Source organism: Chenopodium album, chromosome 18 (assembly GCF_948465745.1).
Source record: "Chenopodium album chromosome 18, dcCheAlbu1.1, whole genome shotgun sequence".
Lineage (NCBI taxonomy): Eukaryota > Viridiplantae > Streptophyta > Magnoliopsida > Caryophyllales > Amaranthaceae > Chenopodium > Chenopodium album.
The window spans coordinates 45971-69748 of record NC_137851.1 but is presented as its reverse complement, the minus strand read 5'-3'; the positions used below and the strand labels follow the sequence as shown (position 1 = coordinate 69748).

At 32.7% G+C, this 23778-nt stretch overlaps 1 protein-coding gene across 1 annotated transcript; it reads left to right on the top strand.

Moving 5' to 3' along the window:
* The first annotated feature begins 8374 nt into the window (after window positions 1-8374).
* On the top strand, window positions 8375-12537 carry LOC145592540 (putative WRKY transcription factor 40). Its single transcript, XM_081649040.1, has 4 exons — window positions 8375-8599; window positions 8781-9113; window positions 9436-9552; window positions 12055-12537. Exons 1-4 carry the CDS (start codon window positions 8495-8497, stop codon window positions 12430-12432), a joined length of 933 nt encoding a protein of 310 aa, XP_081505166.1. The 5' UTR covers window positions 8375-8494; the 3' UTR covers window positions 12433-12537.
* Window positions 12538-23778: the final 11241 nt, after the last annotated feature.

Sequence of the window (23778 nt, the reverse complement as noted above, 5' to 3'; positions counted from 1 at the left end):
TAATATCCCGTATTTTTATACGTATTTTATTCTAAATAAGTATTTTATGAGGTATTTAAATAATTTGAAATGAATTATTTATGGCATTTTAATTATTTACTTTAAATTAGTTTGGAAATATTTTATAAAAGGAAAGTTTTATTTAATTAATTTTTTTATTAAGTTGGGATTTAATTTAGGAAATTTTTATTTTAGTAAAGTTTTATTAGGAAAGGGATTAAGAAAGATTAAAAAAAAAAAGGAAAGTTTAGGTAAGAAGGGTTTTTAGAGAAAGGGGTATAAGTATTCAACACTTGGGCAAATTAAACTTTGCCCAGAGTAGAGAATACCCAAGGTAAACTTTCTCTCCCTTCTCCTGTATTTCTTTTTCTTCCTTTTCCCCTTCCCCTTTTTCAGCACTCACCACCGCCGGCCACCATCACCACCGGTGGGTTACCGGCCACCATCAGCAGCCCGACAGCAGCCGGCTGTGGTGCCGTGGCTAATGTCCGGCCACCCTCTTTAAAAAAAATATTCTTTTTATTTTTATTTTGTTTAATCTTAGATCTAATTATAAATTATGAGTTTTGTGATGATTTTATGATGATTGATTTTAATTATGGTGCAAATTAATTTTCAGATTTTAATTTTAATTAAAAAGCCCCAATTTTGAAACCCTAGATTTATAAATAATTGATTATTGAAGGAATATGATTTAGGGTGGTTTAAACCTTTTAATTTGAGGGTTTTAAAGTATAATTACAGCAAGTTTTCATGAATTAATATTGCTGGAATTTTTGTTAGTAAGCTAAAAATTAAGTTTCTTGAAGTAATTTTGACTACCCATTAATTGAGATTAAAGTATGAGGTTTTAAATTAATTTTCAGCTTGTTTTAATTAAATTATGAGTGGTTTAATAAGAGTATATATTGCTGGAAATTTGTGTGGAGTAGATTTTAATGCCATATTATGATTTTGGATTGTAGGAGACTTTGAATTGAGTGGTTTAATAAGATTGAATTCAAGGTACGTAATAAATCTTATCCAAAATAATGATTAGTTTTCAAAATACTTTTGGCGCCAAAAATTCAAATATTATTTTGGCTCCAAACAATTAATTTACTAAAATACCCTTTTTATAAAATTATTCCTAATTAATTAATTAGAAAATACGTATGAAAATACGGGGTATTATAGAAAGACACCCACAAGCCTGCTTCGTGGGTCCTCTGAAGGCCAGAAAACTTCAGTTTTTTCCCCATTGAGATACAACCCAAAACGAGGCCCTTTGTAACACCCTAGAAATTCCTTTCTTTTAAAATACCTGTTTTGCTCTGTTTAAAACACAAAATAGGAAAATCTAAGATATTACCGCCAGCGTGAAAACGGCTAAGGCAACTATCAAAGACACACAATGGAAGACTACTTTTCAAAAAACATTCAAAACGACTCAACTTAAAAAGTCAACCAAGGAGAGTAAAGTCAAACCAAAGTAAAAAAAAGTTAACTTACAACTTGGAACCATTGTAGGCCCTTATCAAAACCGAACCAATTCAAAACCTTTGAATTAGTCTCACAAACATAATATAATAAAATAATGAAAGCAATAAACATATCATAAACTTATGGAAACTAGCATAATTCACTCTTCACTCATGCCCATCATGAATGTGCTTCATCACCTGAAAAGCTTCTCTCTACTTGTTTCCACTACTCTCCATTAAAAATGGGTCATCATAGACAAGGCCAACAAACACACAATCAGCAAAGCTGAGTACATAAGCGTAATTAAACACACTAAAATGCTTCCTCCTATCAACACACAACTTACTTCGTTGCACCTGTTTACAAGCACACAACATACAACAAGACTTCTCAACTAAATAATTTATTTAGTATTGATTACGCATCGAACGGGTTTCCCCCTAACCTGCCCCAATAAAGGGGTACTAACACGGGAGCTAACCGTTTCAGTATAAAAGAACCACTCATAAGTGGCGGAATTCATGCGCATATTAATAAAAGGAAAATACAGCGTCATGTACTCCCAGTAGAAATTATGGTCAAATATAAAGTTGCATAACTCCCCCCATATGTTCATAATTAAGGTATATACGTTCCAAGAGTTTTGGTGCGTAATCTCTTTCACTTTACGTTATTTACATATTATTAGACTTGGTAATGACTCTCAAACCATAATCATTCAATCATAATAATTATTCAAACAAACAAACATACCAATTTAATTCTTGAATAATTAGTGACCACATAATATTTAACGTTGAACCCTTTTTAAATCTACCTCGGTGTCAAGGACACCTTAAACGCTTAATGCGCCAAAAATCCTATCCCTCGGTGTTAAAAACACCTTAAGTGCACTAAGGCACCAACATACAATTTATTCCTCGTGTACATAGACACTTACATAGCTCCTTTCTCATGCTTAAAGCATCAATAAAAATTATATGAACCATAATAAAATTCCTTCTCAATATTTCAAACCAAATTAAACATTTAGTTTAATTAAACATGCCTTCGATCATGCCATAAATAAAAGTGTGGTTCATATACAACATGCCAAAATAATTAGTTCAAATCATTAATCCATCACAAATAAATCATGCTTCATAGTTCAAACACCAATATCAACCAAATCACAATTTCCAATCATAATCTAGCATGATTCTACTTAGGATTAAATATTTAAACCTAGCATGTTACTACATCATCAAAAATATGCTAAGTACGCGAATCCATTTATCTTATTTTAAAAACCGGATTATTTACATATTTCGGATATTGTAATTAAAGCAAAATAATATTTTATTAATTATTTATGATGGCCGAAAATTCCCAATAATTAGCTAGGGATTTCGGATTTTCCATGTATGGAAAATCTGATTTTTCTTGGTTATTTATTGTGAATAATTGGTATTTAATTAATTAATTATTTATTTATTCTATATTATTTATACAATTATTTTATTCCTTAAAAATCGAGCAAAATATTCCTAAATATATCTAGAGGAATCCGAAAATTTGAGCTATGGTAAGCTCAATATTTTCGGTCCTTTTGAATTATTTTGGGGGAATTTATTTGGTAAAATTGTATTTTTAATTATCTCCCAAAATCTCTTATTTTCCTTAATTCTATTTCTCCATATTTTTAATATCTAATCATCATATTTTCTTGCCATTCATTCTTCTTAATTATTCCCCAAGTAATTCTAATTTCCTTATTATTTTTCATGACATACATACCTTCCATATTCAAGTATACACAATCACCTTAATATCAAAACTTTCCTTAATTCTTTTGCTCACTTCTCCAAGTAATCCCTTAAACCCCACTTGCCATAATTCTTCCCACATTCTCTTGCTATAATTCTTGCATGAGCTAGCCTATAAATACCCCTCCATACCTCTCACATTCTTCACACCAATTCTCTTCTTTTCTTCTCCTCTTTTTACACAAATCATCCCGTTTATCTTTGAAGCCAATTTTCGGGCACTTTTGATCAGTTTTTGGGGTATTGACGTTTCACAGAAGATCCTCGAGGTTAGGCTCAAGATTCACCCAATTCGGAGTTATATTGAAGGAGTTACAGCTTCTGCAAGTTCTGCCTATTCTTTCCAACGCAAATCCAATTCTTCTCTTTTCCTTCCTTATCTTTTCTTCTTCTCTTTTCTTATTCAATTATTATTATTATTATTATGGGGGATTGATAAAAATTATTATGAGTAGTTTTAATTATATAAAATCAGATTTTTAATGATGTTTAAGAAAATTAATTTAAAAGGTTCATGTACATATAGTTGAGAGGTTTTTAATTTAATTATTGTGATTATTTGTTAACCTTTTATTGGTTATATTTATTTGTAGGGTGTGTTCGATCAAGAATCTTGAAGTCCCTTTAGTGTGTTTTTGCTAAGCAAGGATCAAGGTACGTTAGGTGGCTAGATACCTTGAAAGTGATTGGTTTGAATAAGCATGTTTGAATAATTTTATGATGATTGAATTAAATTGAATTGAATTATGATTTATGAAATAAAAGTATGTTTGAATAATTGGTTTTAATAATTAAATTTGAGTATTGATTTTATATCATGTCTTAAATAATTAAAATTATTATTCATGTTTAAAATGTTTGATTTTGGAAGTATGTGGATTTAAATAAAAAGGGAGTTTGAATTATTATTATTAAAAGTTGGAATTATTGGATTTAAAGAGGATTTATTGAATTATTATTATTATTATTATTATTAATGCTTTACAAGCACGTTGGTAATCCTATTATGCGGATTTGGTTTATTGATAAGGCCTTGGACTTTGTACGACCGGGTCTTTCCTCAAGAATAGCCTTGTAATATAAGGAGACTAGCTTGAGGGTTGTGCACACTTGGGTGAAGAATTGGATTTTAAAGGAATTGGATTTTAAAGAGGAATTGGTTTTATTAAATTGACTATTGATATTGATTATTGAAATTGGTATTGGAATTTTGAGTTGAAATTATTGGTTTAATTATTGGAGAGGATGGAATTGATTTCAAAAGCATGTCTGCTAATAAATTGAGTTTAATTATCTTGCACTTATCGTACTTAGCATATTTTGCTAATCCGTATTTCTTATTTTGTTTTGGTTCGCCCTGTTTACTTTAATGGTAAGCAGTGTTGACTAATTTCAGGTGAAGTCATAAATGAGCATTTGGAGTCCCGGGAATGGTTCACCTAGATTAAGATATGTTGGTTCTTGTATTTATTTTTGAGTACTCATGACAATGGTTACTATTTATACTCTATTATTAAATAAAGAAGAGTATTGAAGTTTTCCGCTGCAAAGTATTGGTTTTGTTTAGTAAGTTTGAGTAAGCCTTGCGTAATCACGCGGCGGTAATATGACAAATTCTATTTCTACGGTATGATTATACGTATTATACTAGTATTTCCGTAGAGGGAGATTTGGGGGTGTTACACTTTCTGCCTAATATTGCTCGAACTTCACATGGTGTTAAGTTGCTTGGTGGTCCAGCTAGTTCTGATCCTAGTTTTGGAGGTGACCTTGTGATGCAGAGGGTGACCAAGACCATTGCTCTAATGGATAGGGTTGCTAAGCTCGATGATCCTTAGTGTGAGTTGTTGTTGCTTAGGGCATGTACCGAAGTTTCTAAACTCTACTTTGCTTTGTGTACTTGTCCTCCTAGTACTTTTGAGGTGGCTTAGCGCACTTTTGACGAGGCTATTCGATCTTCCTTAGAGCGTATTGTTACTGCTTCGGGGCCTGGGAACTTAATGAGTCGATCTGCCTACATGTCTTGCTTTTACGGCGTGTCTTCTTCGAAAATATAGCCATATGCTTTTGGCGCCAAAAAGAATCCTTTTTTAGCAATCTTTTTGTTCTCTTTAATGATGAAATAAGCTACCGACCCGGAAGGAATGTTGGGTAAAAGGGTGATTTGGCAATTGGCAGTGGCGGCTTGCCACCTTACTATTTGCGTTTGGCGGACTTAGTGTTTATTCCGCAGGAGATGTTCGTCATTATGCCTTTCTTGCCTCTCGGTTTCAGTCTGCTGGGTTGCAGACAAAGCTTTTATGGCATGCTGACTTTGTTGGCCTTGGTCGAGCCTTCGCGGATGCGCGGCTTCTGTATAATGGAGTGGTTGAGTATGACATTTTGAGTAATCCTAGTGGGGTCGCTGCCCCTATACTCATGAAGAAATTGGCAGATATATATTTCACAAAGGTTACCGCATCTGTAGAATCCACCTTCTCTTTATCTCCTCGTCAATCAGCATTGTGGAAATCGCAGCAAGGAGTTCACACCTCTGCTTGGATTCGGGTTGTCCCTATTTCTGGGTTGGGTCAGACGATGAAGGCGAAGACATACCGATGTGTGCTGTGCTACCGGATAGGTGTTCCATTGTTCTCCGTCTTGACGCCATGCTCTGCTTGTTCTCGGGTTTTTACTGGGGATATTTTCGGCGACCACGCGGTGTCGTGTGCTGGTATTGTGGGTATTAAACATCGGCATAATGTTGTTCAGGATACCCTTGTTGATATTTGCTACAGATCTGGGATTTTAGCAAGAAAGGAGGTTGACATAGGATTGTTTGGAGGGGATGACGGAGCCCTCAGACCTGCCGATGTGTTACTTTATTCATGGGATCGTGGTCGTGATGTATGTGTCGACTTCACAGGGTCTTCTCCTTTGACACAGACAGGGCTAGCTGACTTTGTTCCTGGACGGGTTGTGGCTGATGCGGCTCATCGAAAGCGGGTTAAGTACGAAGCTCTTTGTCGGGCGAATGGATATGGTTTCATTCCCTTCTCTTTTTCTTCTCTTGGGGAATTAGAGAAGGAGGCTGTTGCGTTGCTGAAGCGGGTTCAGAGGTTCTCGACGACGCAAGACATTGGGGCTCATGTGGCAGCTCATATCTTCACTATAATAGGCTTTGCTATATCTAGAGGAGTGGGAACCCAGATTGTATCTCAACTTCCCACTAATTTATTGTAGGTTGTATGACTTTTGTTTTTGAGATATAATAATAATAATAATAATAATAATAATAAGTAGTGTAAGTGGAGTTAGCAGGCGAAAGCAATAATAAAATATTTATACAAGTGAGGTTTGTGGGAAAGAAAAATAATACTAGGAAGATAGTAATTGATCTTTATTTAATTAAAAAAAAATATATTATAATTAATATGAAATGAATTTAAGAAAAAAAGTGCTCCATATTTAATTTTACAAAACAAAGGAAGTCCTCCGTAAGACTCAAGAATTGGTGACAAGCCTACATGTGTTCCACACTTCCACAATACAACCATAGAAGACATCTAAAGTCCTTTTTTGAAACTTTGTTCGTCAAGTACAATGGATATATGCATATGAAATTTCTTTCACCAATCACCAAAATATGACGTTGTACGTTTGATCACAAAAATTTATTTGGCCTTTCTGTCGACATTATTTTGAATATTCAATTTTCACATTCACTTCAACTCTTTAGATCTCACTCTCTGGAAAATGAAATTAAAACAAGAAAAGATTGAGTGTACAATGTACATGAATCATGAATGAATCAACTATCAAGTAGTGTGAACACTTATAATATGCGGCTGTAAACTTTCACAAAATATGTCGAAATTTTATTTAGAGCTTTTTTTGAAAGGTGATTTGCATGCACATTATTTATCAATAATTAAATTTTTGCAATTTTTTTTATTTCATAAAATTTGGAATAGTTTGGCATTTGCATTCTTTCGTACAATTTAATTTGCATTAGCTTTTATAAATGGTAAATCATGTGATTACTTGGTTAGTGTTACATGAGTAACAATGTGAAGGTCATATGAGTTACTTAATTGGTAATATAGGAGTTATTTTATAAACATTGTAGGGGTTACTTTCTTATTTAAGGATAGTAAGCAAATAATTGCTCTTCCAGTATAATATGGGTTACTCCCTTTCTTTACAAGCTGCTACACGATGTAATAAGCCGCATGAAAAAACACGCTGAGTTTTTTAAATGACTTTTATATTTTAGAAAGTCAACTTTTTACTTAAAAAATTTGCTAATTTATTATATTAATGATTGAAATTATATACTGATATGACAAGTGTGAAATTAAAGGTTGTATATATTTAAAATAATAGAGAAAATACAACAAATGTATTATAAATGATTAAGAAGTGATCGTCGGGTAATTAATATTTTGTATTTGTTTATAGAGACTTTATATAATTGCGAGAAAAATACAATTTTATCTCCTTGATAAACAAACAAATGACAAAAATGTAAATAAATCAATAACTTATAATCATATAAGAATCCCACGGTTTTTGAACTATTTACCAAAATGTCATGTTGACTAGACAATATGGCAAAAATGTAAATAAATCAACAACATTTTGTCATATATAAGTCCCACTATGACTACGCAAACTTGTTTATTTATTTACAAATATTATTTATCAAAGAGATAAAATGGGACTTCCTCCATAATTACGTGGTACAATTATATTACTTCTAAATGTTGTACTTAATTTTGTTTAGGGTGTAATTAATGCTTAACGTTTAACACTTTTCTTTCTTTTTTTTTTTTTTTTTTTTTTTTTTTTTTTTTTTTTTTTTTTTGTAGGAAGAAAACGTAGATTGACCTAGTATTTTCATGCTTGACTTTCAAACAAATGTTGAACACGTATTGGACGCATATTTTATGTCTTCTAAACTCGTTGCCGCTCCACCCTAGAATTGTAGTACTATTAACTGCCTATTTTCTCTTTTTCTTTAATACTTACAGAAATTTATGCACTATTTCCTGGGGGTTTACAGTTTACCGGTCAAATTTTTTTATGTTCTTCTCTAGAACTCTTCTACTATATAAACACTCACAAAGTGGCTTAAAGCATTCACATTATAATTATCCAATACTTATATAATAACTCAACATTATTATATATTTCAATTTAACCACCTCTTTCAAAAATCCTTTAAGCTGGATTACTTCACCTATATGGAGTCATCATCTAATTGGGTTCTTGACACTTCCCTTGGTTTTAATCTTAACCTTAATCTTTGTAACACCCCTGAAATTGATGACAAGATACACGAGGATGAGGTTGGTCATTTATCGTATCTAACTATCGTGTTTTTGTTACTTTGAGACCATTAGTTTCAGATTTAAACTTATTTTTTCTAAACTTATAGTCGTTACAATGATAACAGACTAGTCCTAATATTTGTTTTTATTCATGCTGCTATCTAATGTTGTTATGTGTAATTTATCAATTTAAAAACAGAGAAAAAGTGGGAATTTAGAAGAGGAGCTGAACAGGATGAACAATGAGAACAAAAAGCTCACAAAACTGTTGGCATCCATGTGTGAGAATTACAGTGCGTTGCAAAACCAGCTGATGGGTTTGATTAGTCCGAGTTCGAAAGGCGAAAATGAACAAGATCAGAATCCAAGGAAGAGGAAGTTTTTTGAAGCAATGGATTGTGGAATACAGGGGAACACTGAGCAGAGTTGTATTACCTATGATGATTCATTAAAAAGAGCAAGGCTTCTTAGCAGCAAGCCTAAGATCACTAATAAAATGTTGATTCGGACCGATATATCGGATACAAGCTTGGTATGTCCATAAAATTCATCACTACGGAGTATTAATTCATAATTTCTTAGCTTGATCACAAGACATACAATATGCACCTCTGTTTCAATAAAATCCTTTTCAGTTTTTATTACAAAAGGACTAGTACGAGTAGCTAAACATCAAGACAAATCTAATAAAATTCTACGTGATAATGTTTTTTGCTACTCTAGTCGTTAAATGACAAGTTCCAACAAATAACAACTTAAGTAAACGGAGGGAATATGTAGTTTTCACTGCTATTGATGATTATGATTATGAGATTTTAATTACTAATTTTCTGTTGATTTGTGTTGTTAATTAGATAGTGAAAGATGGATATCAATGGAGGAAATACGGGCAGAAAGTAACAAGAGATAATCCATCTCCTAGAGCTTACTATAAATGTGCTCATGCTCCTGAATGTCCAGTAAAAAAGAAGGTATGTTGTCACCATTTTTGAAAGATTTATAGATTTTATGGCAATAATGGAGTAAATTACACTTGTGAAAATGAAGATTAAACTAGTGTACTGCACAACATTCAAGGTCATCTCTTCAAAATAACAAATAAGAGTATTTCTTGTCATATAATGAAAATTCTACTTTTAGTTTCTTTAGAGTTTATTTAGAATCAGTCTTATTATAAACTTACCTGTATATCGAATAAAAAAAGACTTTAATGAACGTTTTTAATCAAAATGATTGACTTTAAAAGAAGGTAAAACAATTGAAGATAGAACCCAAAACACGTTTAAAAACTCGAAACTATAAATTCATGTATACAGCCATACAGGACTCTTATGAACTTTTGAACTATACCGATCTCAAGGAGTCAAGGCTATAAAGCACAAATTCTTGACTGTCTTAGCTAGCTTCTCAAAGTCAACAATGCCTTTGAGATTTTGTTGACTATGAGAATTGACAACCATCTCCCAAAGGACATAGGTAGATAGGCCTCGATAGTTTGATTAGCCATTCCTTTTTTATTAGATGATCAAAAGCTTATTCCGCTGCTCTTTTTGGAAAATTTGTGTTAAAATCCATAATAATGTCTACATTCTTAGAATTTGTTCTTTTTACCAACCATTAGGTGTTTGGTCTGGTTTTTTTTTTTTTTTTTTTTTTTTTTTTTTTTTTTTTTTTTTAATTTAAGATTTGGTTTGATATATGATGTCATGGTCTAACTAAATTTTTATTGTAAATTTGCACTACTTGTACCTATAAGAAACAACATTTTTTTTTTGTAAAAAAAAAAAAGAAAAAAATATATATGCAGTCTTAATAAGAAGCTAAAAATAGAAAGAATTGACAATAAATAAACAATATTTACACCCATTTACTCGTGGATTGTCGATAAATTTCCAACTTAATACTAAAAATGAAGTGTATTAAATGCTTATATGCAACCCTTAGGGCTGCATATAGCATTACCCAAAAAAAACCAACATTTTAAAATGGAATCTTAATAAATATGGAGTATATTTTTTCCAAATAACTAACTTATTTATATTGTACAGAGCATTTATTAAATATACGATTAAAATTATTTAGTAACTAGGGTGGCTAACTCGTACGAAGTGCGCACCATAGCTAACCATATTCATCTTTCAGTTTGACCTTATGTCACACATTTAGTTGTTGGCATCATTAATATGCGAAAAAAATGTAAACATATATTTTTGAAGGTATAAATGTCCCCACACTATTATTAAACTTCAATAATAATAATAAAAAAAAAATTAACATTAATGAGGATAAACATTTTATATTATAGGGTATAATTGTCCAAACAAATCATGAGAGTTATCTCAAAAAGGATTAAGAGAGACGGTTTCTCCTTGCTTGCATGATTTATTAAATTATTAATCAAGCTAAGCCAAACTCTATTACAAAAAAAAAAAAAAAAAAAAAAAAAAAATACACTTGATTAGAGAAGTTTTCTCTAAGGGCCTATTATCTTCAGCTTATTTTCAGTTCAGTTCAGTTCCTAATTTCCTTCTCTCATAAAATATTCAGTTCAATTCAGCTCCAATAAGTTCAGTTAATCACAACATACCCTAAGTCTAACTCAAGCCAAACCCTTAACCTAATCTTCATATGTATCTATCTATACCTAGTCTATCTATCAATACCTATAACCTAGTATTTAAAAACACAAACCATCATGCATTCATTGCCATGTGTCATCTTCTTCTTTTTTTTTTTTTTTTTTTGGGTTGAATAAAGCCAAATGATACCTTATTTAACGTATCCTTTTAATCTTCTTTCTAACATATAATAAAAAAGAAAAATAAAAATAGCCATAATTCAAATACATTAATGTTGTTTAGTTCATTCTCCTCCAACTTAATATAATATCTCTTAAAAATTTATTTAATTTCCACCTCTTTTTCTTCTACCAATAAATAATTAAAAACATTATATAAAATAAAAAATTACATTATATACCTATGAATAAGCCGTGCATTACACGGACCACAAGACTAGTTAAAGTTAAAAAAGTAAACAAGTGTCTATCCTTATTCCTTAGTGCTACATAAATGTGCCTGCGTCCTAGGCCTTCTAGCTAGCGACGTCTCTAACCCTCTAGCTTAGTTTGAATTCAAATATGAAAGTATTTATTACTTCAATAGGACCACTAGTCCACTACAATATAGCACCATGCCACACACTCAAACATAGTGTACGTACGTCTACGTATTATATATACTTCAATTTTAATAGAAGTGGTTACAACAATACAACATGAATGAGGTTGAGGTGATGGAATAGTGACATCAATCACACCTTGTATCCCTAAGCTTTAGGGATCAAGCCTCATGGGATTCATTCGAGGGATTTTCTTAGTTTTATATTATATTATAAATAATGATATTGTTTTTGATTTTGTTTCAAAAAATATTGTTTTTGATTAAAACTTGTTTGCATGTAATTAAAAACAGGTGCAAAGAAGTGCAGATGATCCAACTATCTTAGTAGCAACTTATGAAGGCGAACACAATCATCCTCAACCAAATTCAAGGGATCATTTAGATCAACATGTTGTGTTAAGTTCAAGTCAATCTGTAAATGATAACGCCGTAATACGATGTCCTAGTAACCTCCCTACTCTAAACCTTGATTTGATCAACCATAATTATTCCAACAACACGGAGAAGACGAACGACATCGACTCGAAAGTCGACACGAAGGCGTTGCAGAGATTACTGGTAGAGCAAATGGCATCTTCATTAACTAAAGATCCTTCTTTTACTTCAGCATTAGCAGCTGCCATTTCTGGAAAAGTATCAGAAAATAACTATTGTGAACGATGGTTATAAATTATAAGCTACGTAGTATATTACTATAATTAGAATATTATAACTTTTGTGTATAATTTTAAAACAGTATGTGTAGTACTGTGTACGGTATCTCATTATTACTTTATTGCGCTTTAAGATTATTCGTTTTTAGACGGTATGCCATGAGAAGGTTAATAAAATGAAAAGGATGAGAAGGAAAAAATGTACAAAAGTTATATTTTTACACAAAAAATAATTTTTTAGACTCAATTTAAAATAAAAGTATTTAACATTATTATGTACTCCGTACATACAAAATATTAAAAGTAAAATTCATCTGCCTAAAATATAACACATGAAAATTATAATACATAAATATTTAATGTGTCGACTCGGGGCACCGCCCGGGTTAAATACTAGTAGTTAATTTTTAAATAGATGAACAAAAAGAATAACTCAGAGAGTATTTGTGTTATGTAAGAATATATATTGAATTAACTATGAAAATTGGACAGTTATTCCATCAATATAAAAAGGAATAGAAAAAATTAAAGGATATAATTGTAGTTGCTTGTCAATTTAAAGCTAGTTAGTTCGTTCTCAAAGATCACAAATTCACAATAATCAAATGATTAAGTTAATGTGTTGGTGGGGAAGAAATAAATGAGAGTAACATTCACGGAGCTCATTTGATCGACACTGCTCGTATTGTACTAGGGTTTCTAAGATCTTTGCATTTCTTATCCATCTGTCCTTATAATAATTGAGACATCGTTGAATATGGTATGTATTTCATTTAAAGTTGGTGATTGTAGCTTTCTCAAAAATTTCACGGTTTTTCTTTCTAGGAGTGGATAACCCTTGAAATGGAGTAACGAACACCGCTCTGTCCAATCCAAGTACATCTTTGACATAATTTAAAAGATCGACAAGAAGTTATGGATATTAATTAATGAAAGGAAATTTAGAAAATACTTGTACAATTTACTCCCTCCGTCCCCTTTTGATAGTCTCTTATGGACATTTTTCACGAGAATTAATAAACACAAATAAGAATAATAAAAGTATATTGAAAAAGTAAATTGACATTGGGTATGCAAAAAAGTAGAGAGAGAAAGTAATAAAAGTAAATGGGAAAACAAAATTTACATGGAAAAGTTACATTTGCACAACTATTGTTGCAAATTGGAGGAAATTTTGGTAAAAATTAATATTTATGGTTGTTGGAAAAAGCAAATGGGGTGAACATTTTGAGACTAAAATTTGCCCATAGGGGACTATTATTTGGGAATGGAGGAAGTAGCAAATTGTATTGGTTGTTCTTAATGCAGTTAACACATCATGTACATTACAATTAATTCCAAACAAATTAATGTACAATTACATTTCCAACATCATTGAAATGAACATTAGCTGATAGTTGTACTCCCTCCATCCCCAAAATTTCGACCCTTTTGAGTTGATTTCGCGGTAATTAAGAAACTTAAATACACTAGTAGAATAAACAAAATGGCAAGCGGTTCAAACCCCCTAATGGCAAGCGGTTTTGAACCGCTCCCTGTTAGGGGGCTTGCCATTGTCCATTTAAATGGCAAGCGGTTCAGAACCGCTTGCCATTTGACGAGAATGGGCAGCGGTTTTGGCGCCAAACCGCTGCCCATTAGGGGTATAAAAAATAAAATAAATTTTTTTTTTTTTTTTGTTTTTTTTCTCTGAAATTGAAACACAAATAAAATATATATAAGAACAATAATATTTTTATTAATTAATTGATGTAAGTATTACATTTTCATAAAAAAAAATTACAAAAATTTATACAAGTAAATAATTAATACAAGTTATCTACAAAAAATAAAAATATGAACAGCTCTTGTTCCACCACCGTCCACGCGCACCACCACCGTCACCCGTAGCCACCAAAACCCACCCAAACAAACACCACCAGATCCACCTTCACCCGTAGCCACCGAAACCCACCCAAACAAACCCACCCAAACAAACACCACCAGATCCACCTTCACCCGTAGCCACCAAAACCCACCCAAACAAACACCACTAGATCCACCTTCACCCGTAGCCACCAAAACCCACCCAAACAAACCCACAACGACTCCCACCAACACCAGAACATCGGCCAACACCACCACCCACCATCACCCGTCCACCCACAACGACTCCCACCAACACCAGAACACCGGCCAACACCACCACCCACCACGACCCCCACCAACAACAAATCGATCTGAAACAAACCAATTCAACCACCCATCACAATAAAATTAAAAAAAAAAACTGAAAAACAAAATAAAAGAAAAAAAAAGGAAATACCTTTAATACCACCAAAAAATCGAAATTGGCTTTAAATTTGGTTTTCATGGGTCAAATTCGACAATAAAAACTCTAGATCTAGAGTTTTTATGGTCGAATTCGACCCTAAAAACCCACACGCACCACCGGCTCGAAAACCCACCGGGCTACCACCAGAATTCGCTCGAAAACCCACCGGACTACCACCGGAATTGGCTCAAAAATCCACAAGCACCAATGAGGGTCTTGGCGTGAGAAAGGAAAGAAAGAGATGAGAGAGAAAGAGAAGGAGAAAGGAGAGATGAGAAGATGGCGTGATAATGGAGGAAGAGAGGAGAGAGAAGTGAGGGAATGAATGAGAGGAGAGAGAGCGAACTTAGAGGAGAGAGAGGCCGTGAGATGAGGATTTACTGGGGTTAGGGTTTGTAGATTGTGATCCCGCTTTTTTTTTTTTTAATGGCAAGCGGTTTAGGGTTGAACCGCTTGCCAATATATCTAATGGCAAGCGGTTCAACCCCAAACCGCTTGTCATCACATATATTGGCAAGCGGTTCGCGCCAAAACCGCTTGCCATTTAATATTATAGGTTTATTTAAAAAAAATTGGGTTAATGGCAAGCGGATTTTCAAAACCGCTTGCCATTTGGGGCTTCCCATCACTTATTTTCTACTAGTGATAAAAAAAAAATAAAAACATATTGAAAATATAAATTTATATGGGGTTTGTAAAAAAGTAGAGAGAAATAATTAAATATACATGAAAAAACAAAATTTTATTTGGAAAAGCTAATTTTACACAAATATTGTTGTAAATTAGTGGGTATTTTAATGCAAATGGGTCGATCATTTTGGGACTAAAATTAGGCTAAAAAGGTCGAAATTTTGAGGACGGAGAGAGTACTCAGTTATCATACAAACTTATGTACTTTTTTCAAGGAAACAAACTTATCTTGCGTACGAATTCATTCTCATTTCACCGTTTGCTGTCACTTACCAAACGAGTCGTGATAAAACTTTTTATGTATCTACACTCTTTAAAAAGAGAGAAGTTCACGGCACTGTTCCTTATGAACAGTAGGCCAGTGCGCGGACAATACTACCCTCCAACTGGTTTTTTTTTACGGTTCTGCCATCAATACCTTTTGTTGCTTTCCCTCACCATCACTCATTTTGCTCTCTCTCTTCCAACTCTCTTTCTGTCTCCCCCTTCACAGGACCGGATATATGGCGGCATGGCCTCCACTCCCTTTGTCAAGCTTTATCTTTCACCTTTCTTTTCTGAGAATTAAAGCAAGTTGAAGGTGAAGATCTCGACCCTCGTTTGGTTATGGTGGTTCACGCTTATCTGCGGGTATAATTGAAGTTACGGCGCGGGTTGATGTAAGGCAAAATGATGGCAGTCGAATATAATTTGTATAATATGCAGGTACTTAACCCTAATTTTTTGTTTAGTATTTGAATTGGAAGGAAGAGTTAATTTTGATGCGATTGTTTTAGGGTTTATTGCTTTTTGGGAGAAGGGTTTAATCTTTTGCTTATTTTGTTGTGAATTTCCTCTTTTTTTATTTTTTCTGTGGTATTCGATTGTAATGAGGATGGAATTTTCTTTGTTTTTGTTGTGAAATTAATCTTGGTGCTAATAGAATCTTAATTTTTTGTCTACGAGGTGAAGAAGGCAGCAGAAAATTGATCCTCCACTAGGTTGAAGCTCTCTTTCCTCTATTATATTGAAGCAGCTTCTGAGGTATGTTAATACTTTTCTCAAAACCATAGAATATCAATTTCTCTTTTGGGTTTATCGTTAAGTTAATTGTGAGGAAAGTCAACTTTTGGTTGTTCTATGCCAGATTATTGAACTATGGCTGCAATTAGTGAAGCTATTAGAAATTGTAAAGGTCAATTTTGGTGCTGTAATTTTGATATGTATAATTTACTTTGATATTCTGAGGCGACAAGAATTTAGTGTGGTTTTGAGGTCTCCTTAGATTTTGTGGTTTTTAGGTCTCCTTTAATGATTTTGTACTTTTTGTTTGAAATTTGGTGTGTTTTGATTTTAGGGTTTAATTGGGGTTCTGACTTTATTTTGGGATGTAGATGGGACTACATCAATTTAAGGTGAGTAATAATGGGGATTACATCTATGTGGAGAAGCTCAAGTATTTAAACTTTGCCATAGGTTATAGTCATCATGGGGCACTGGTATGGTGGTGTTCATATTGTGTAGTTTGAGTTATGGTTCCTGGTAACTTAAATCAATCTCATACTCAAACTGAATGACAGAGGGAGTATGAGTTAGAAACGTTTGAAGCCTAAACAATTCCGTAAAGCTAAGAAGGGTCTTGCATATGTTTATGTTCTAGGCTTTCATAAACTTTAATTTGAGCATTCTGGTTCTGGTCTGTGCTCCGCAACACAGGGAAGTAAACAGCTTAAAGCGTTTGGGGGGCAGAGAGAGAAAGTGTGTTTGTGTTTTGACTTTTTGAGGCAACAAAGTGATTAATATGGGCGATAAAGAGTGGAGAGTGGATGGACGGCAATATCTTGGTGAAATTTCTTCTTTGTGCTTTCTTCACGTCCCTTCTCATTTCTCCTCTTCTTGCTGGTACCTCCCCTATTTCCCTTCTTTGACCTTTTTTTACCTTTTTTTAAAAAAAATAAAATAAAATTTTATCAGTTGATGCTTATATTACTATGTTGTATGTACTTGCATAGGTTTTTTCAATTAGGTTTTCCCATAATGTACTTGTTCTTCTGCTCTAATTATCAATTAACTTATGATCACTGATTAACTGCAAGTATATGATATCTACGTTCAAACTTATCTTGAAGATGATCTTGATATAGGAGCTAGACTTCTTTTTTTTTTTTTTTTTTTTTTTTTTTTTTTTTTTGGAAATTAGTTTAATTTATTTGTGTGATCATCATGCAACCAAACGTGTCGTATGAAATGCAATTTTACTTCTATAATTTCCCCCTGTCTACACGTTTCACTGTCAACAAGCTTATTTACCAAGCTATTCTGAAGAAATTTACCCAATTAAACAGTTTTATATAATTGGCTCGTGTTTAACTCACTGTAAATAATTTGGATCAGTGTTACAAGGTTCGCGGTACGTAGCCACGAATCGCGAACTGAGTCGCGCGTATCGGAACGCGGAACAAACGCGACTTGGGTCGCTGGGGTTCGCGATCTGGATCGCTAAAGGAGGCCTGGGAGCAATCTTATTGAATACTAATCACTGGCAGCATGCTACGTATTAACATATGTATCATATTCTTGATAGCGAGTCATACTTGTGGCATGTATACTTACCATTAAAGGTCCACATGAGAGTGCATATCTAATATAACCTAATTATTTTGAACCTACCAATAACTTTATTTAATTACATTACCCCTTGAATATAGGATGTTTGATGGGATCTCTACTATGTTATTAACATTGTTCAATGAGTGTTATTTACCCTATTCAATGGATGGATATTGAGAATGTTCTAAACCTAAAAATTGAGATAAGATGTATAAACATGAAAAGATTTAAGGTATAGAATGTTGGCTACGTAGTATATCCTCTTTGACTAGGATGAGTGTTGGATAACTGCTTATTGGAGTAAGGATGTTGTAGCTTGTAAAAAACTGAATATCGTGTTTGCAGAGCTGGCTAATGGGGACAAGTTATCCAACTACGCAAGTCACCATTTCTTGAGTTCTACTTTTTAAAATTAAAGTAGTAATATATATATTTCATGAGGGGATTTTACTTTTCAATTTTTTTTTCTTATTTTCATAAATAAGGTTTTCCTTTTATTTGTTTATTGTTATGAGTAAGGCAGAATCCCAAAAAAATAAGGCAGAATATCAATTTTAAGTATAAAGTTATATTTAAGAGAACAATACTCCCGTCATTTCAAGTAATTGTTTGGAGTATGGGGAGAGACCATGACAAGGCCCATGTTCTAATCCCTCCCCAAGAAACCATATCAATTGAAGCACATAGTAATCTGTTCACAGCTCACCCATCTTCACAACTGCTTCTCCTGTCTTATTTTTTGCTTACTTGCTCCCTTTTGCCTCTTTTTATAACTTCTAGGATCACTCATTTAAATGTCTCAATTTATTTGTAGTTTTATATCAACTTTTGTACTAAAATTATGCTGTGAAATTTCCGTGTTGGCATGCTTTTTTGTCATGTAAGTTATTTTTATTATTTTTTTGTTGCCTCTTCCTGCCCTTATTGTTGTTTTTTTAGCTGCAAAAAAAAAAAAGTACACATGTAGGTAAGATACATTGGTGTCTCAATTGAAAGCTCTTAATTAGGTTGTTATGGGCTTATGGAGTTGTCCATGCAACAAAGGTTGGAGGAATTCCAAAGATCATGAGAATTTAGAACTGCTACAATCTATTCACATGATGTTGGTTTGAAGGTAAGCTTACCACTTTTATCTCCAGTTTTTTATAACCTTTGCCTTCTCTTTTGATTTTGATAGGGTGACTCGTTATTTGTTCACATTATCTAAGTATGCTCTTGTTATTTAATTAGTAGTTATAGTGATTTCTAATATGAGCTCGTTCTTGCTTTCTTCCAGTCCACATACATGGTAATTCAAATTAAGCGTGTTGCACATACATATGATGTTTTTGCATATTTGCCCCATTCCTATCAGTAGAAATGCATCATTATTGACCCTTGTGGCTCTTCACTGTTCTTTTCCTGCCTTGACCTGTTTTATGAAATTTGAGACTATGAGCACCAATATCTAATATCATGTTCAGCATGCCTATTCTAATTAAAAACAACCTACATGCAACAGCTATGTGCCTATGTTTGGGTACATATCTAAGTGTGATTTCGAGGCATTAATGAATCCTATTGAGTGTTCCTTCCCACGTGGACTATCCTTAATGCTTTGGTCTATTGTTAGTTATTTAGCTCTATTATGAGAGCTTTAAAACTATGACCACCCTTAACCCTCAGAAGATAAATTGCGCTTAGAACTTATCACTCATAACAGTAACTTTCATTCTTATTTTGTTCATGTAGGGAAGATGACTTTATGCTATGGAACCCTTTTGAGCTAACAAGGTAGGAGAAACCACTAATGAAGCTGAAGAAAAGAACAGCAGCAGAAAGCTCTAAAGTTGTATTCTCTCCCTTGGTTGAAAAGTATATCCTGAAAAACCATCATCGTGTAAACAGTTGAATGCAGGTGAGTATCACAATCTACTTCTCCTATATTCTGCATTATGGCACAAATATTATCATAAACAGATTTTTAGGTGATTGTTTTTTTTACCAAAAAAATTGGGTATATTCCTTCAGCCTCTATAATTTTCTGAATTTATGGACTTCATCTGCTATTTAACTGGTTTGTTTAGTTTCGACTGGTCTGTTTGGTTCGAATTTCTTTATCGTGGTTGTTTGGGTGTGATTTTATTAGAGTTGTGTTGCGATTTTCGTTAGGTATTTCCTGTGTGATTTAGGGTGTATTGAGCATTTGAGGGTATTTTAAACATATTACTGCACTCTTTATTTCTCCCATGTTTCTTGCTGCTATTGTTTTCTTGTGCATTTATTCTAACATTTGTATGTGACCACTATGCGGAGGAATACAGGGTTAAGACCCTTGCAGCAGTTCACTAATGAAGATATCAAGCAAGCGCACTTCCGTCTCTAAATGATAATTTAAGATTAGAAAGTTGTAGTCCCACTTTACATTCTGTCAAATGTCGATTAATAGTCCCAAAATCTTTTACTACTTGCCTTTGTGTACTGTGTTTGATGGGATTTTTCTCTAATATCAATATCCATTAGGTGTGATGAATTAATTTGTTCAAATCTAATGCAGGACAATGGAGGGACATGAGTGTAGCAATCCAAGACTTTAGGGACATATTAAGGTCTCCGAAGCCAAAGCCTATTCAAGATGCCCCTGCTATTTCTTTAGCCCCCCATGCAGCTGGCTCCTGTTTCTTCCCGTGCCTGTCGTACATTGATGGCTAATCAAGTGAAGGATGCCTTTTTTGTATTATTATTTTTATTATAATCTTAATATACACTTTATAATTGCAATGATAAAACATACACAAGAATATGTCAGGCATCAAAGAATAGACTTTTGAATTTGATGTTACCAAAATGGTTTTCATAGATTATAACAGGAGAATTTAGTGCTTTAGGTATTTAGTTGGCTATAAATTTGTTAGCTTCTATTTGGCTTATTTTAACAATATTGTTAGCTTTAACTAAGTGCTTCAGGTATTTTGTTACATTTTTTTTTTTGGAATTTTAATTCGGTGTTTGTGACTTTTTTCTTTGGTCGAGTATTAAATGCTAAATTGTACTTGTTATAATAAAATAATTTTATACAGGATTTGATGCAGATATTCAGGTGACTCCAAATACTTTGGTTTTTGGAAATTGAATAGTGAATTTGTGAGTTGTGCTTAGTATCTATGTCACAACATGCATATGTTCATTTATTTGTGAATTACATGGAACCATGAAAGGAGAGTGATGGAATGAGTAAGCAATGGGGAAAGGGCTAAGTGGGATAAGAAATAGAGTTGCCACTTTTCGAGTTATGATGATAGAGAGAATTCGATGGATGTGCATTCAACATATTTTTGTTAGACGAATCAATAATTTGTGAAATTGCATATTTGTTTGGTTTTGTATACAATGCCTTTGTTAAGGTGATATAGTAAATACAAGATTTGAAATGGATGGATTTGTTTGACGTGAAATTAATTATTTTAGGACTATAATTTTTATTTTAGCAATCAAAATTCAAACTACTCTATTTCATACCCATTTAGAGGGTTAAGATTTCAAAAGACGGTTTCTAATACAAAGTGTATAATATTCTTCATTTTGCATTGATCAATTTCCATAGCAAATTTTTTATTACTAAATAACAGCAATTGTCACACCATCCTATTAATGTCACCTCAAATGAATACGATGAATTTTTTTGTTGGTTATTATGAGTAGTTGTTACACTGCTATATTGGATGATACACATGTTATATATGGGTTTGCAATATTTTAGAGAGAGAGAGAGAGAATTCGGGTAATTAGCTTAGGAGAAAGAGATCACTTAAGAAACAATTAGCTTACGAAAACACAATAAGCTTAGGAAGAGACTAAATAAAATGATGGAGAGAGGGAAAGAGAGAGAACACTTTTAAAATAAGAGCAGTTAGCTTCGAATTGTGCAATTAGCTTAGGAAACGGTTTACTAAAATAATGGATCACTAAAGCTAATTAATCAATTGAGAGAGAGTATGCACTAGCTTGCCAAAGATCACTTGCAAAAGAGAGCCTACTTAAAAAAAACATTATTTGATATGGACCACTAAGAAATAATCACTTAAGAAGATAAGAGAAATTAGCTTAATATAAAGAGTTACTAAAAGCTAGAGAGAGAGAGAGAGAGAGAGAGAGAGAGAGAGAGAGACCAATAAGAAAGATTGATCACTCAAAAAGAGATAACGATCACTAGGAAAGAGAGAGATAGACCACTTAATTAAGAAAGTTCACTTAAGAAATTCAATTAGTTTAGGGGGAGAGAGAGACCACTTAAAATAGATCACTTAAGAAAATTAGGGTAATTAGCTTTGGAGAAAGAAAGACCACTTAAGAATATAGGTCGGACAATTAGCTTCGGAAAAGGTTTAATAAAATGCTTAAGAACGATAAAGAACACTTTAAAAAATTATAGCAATTATTTAAAAATACAAATGACTGCCTTATCTTACACCATCCTTAATCCTTTTGCCATCAGTTATAGCAAACTTTTCAAAATTGTCTATATATTATTCTACAGTTTACGGTCAACCTTTGTATTTGCCAAAACATAACTAAATAAAATCACATAAATTTATAATTCGTGACGAACAAATAACTAATCAAATATAGCATACTTTAGGTTACTTTTTTCTAATATGATGATTTGACTTACTTATTTCTAATACGATGATTTAAGTTACATATTTTTAATATGATAATTTAGATTTTAATGTTTTCATTTTACATTGACTTTAATAATTTAAATGCATACAAAATTTAGACAATACGCAAACATAATTAACAAGTAACAATACCACTACATACATAATTTACGGACAATTATCACCGCCATTGAGCGCGCGCGGGGCCACAACTAGTTGTTATAAATATTGAAAGCTCCTCGACACTGTTGGTATATAAAATGTCGAAAAGACTTTTAATACTTCATAAAATTGAATTCAATGATGAACTAATAAACATTTTCTATACTCGTGTATGGTTCATACACGGAGTAGCCGAATACCTTGACTAAAAAAATCAAATATTTCATAATAATAACTTAAGTTTTCTAAAATTTCAAGGTCTATTGTCTTCAAATTCAGTCTTAAGTCTTCTTCCCATTCTTCCCCACAATAAATTGGTGCATTTCATCATTCGTGACATCATAATAATTATATTTAATACTCCGTATTATTTCATCATTTGGATTAAAAATTAGTTCCATGGATTCTTCATACATTATTTGAAGTCAAGAGTGACGAATTTATTGGTTAGCAACAAGTTTGTATGAGAGAGATTCAAAGGAAATCTTAGTTGTTTGGTTTTAATACTCCGTATTACGGAGTAATAATTTTTTGGCTTTCACAAGTAATATTTAGTATTATTAATTAAGCTGGTATGGCAAATATGAATATTAATTAGTCAATAGTCCTACAACATTTAAATTAAGAATCATTCGTCCCAACCTCTAATAATTAATTCATTACTCAGTAATCGTACATTATTGTCTCAACCTTTAATAATTAAGAATTCACATACATGATAGATTTTACTAAAAATGATCATGATTGATTAATTTTATTTTTAGGAGTTGATATTGTTCATCGGGTATTCGTTGATGAATAGCTAATTAATTTGAGGAAAGAATATAAGAGCAACTCCAACGGCAAGCTAATTTGACAATTAGCTTGACATGCCACATAAGAGTTTAAGCTAATTATCATTATAGCTACTTTAAACTCCAATGACTAGCTATTAGCTTACAATTTAAATGAATTTCACCTTCTTAAT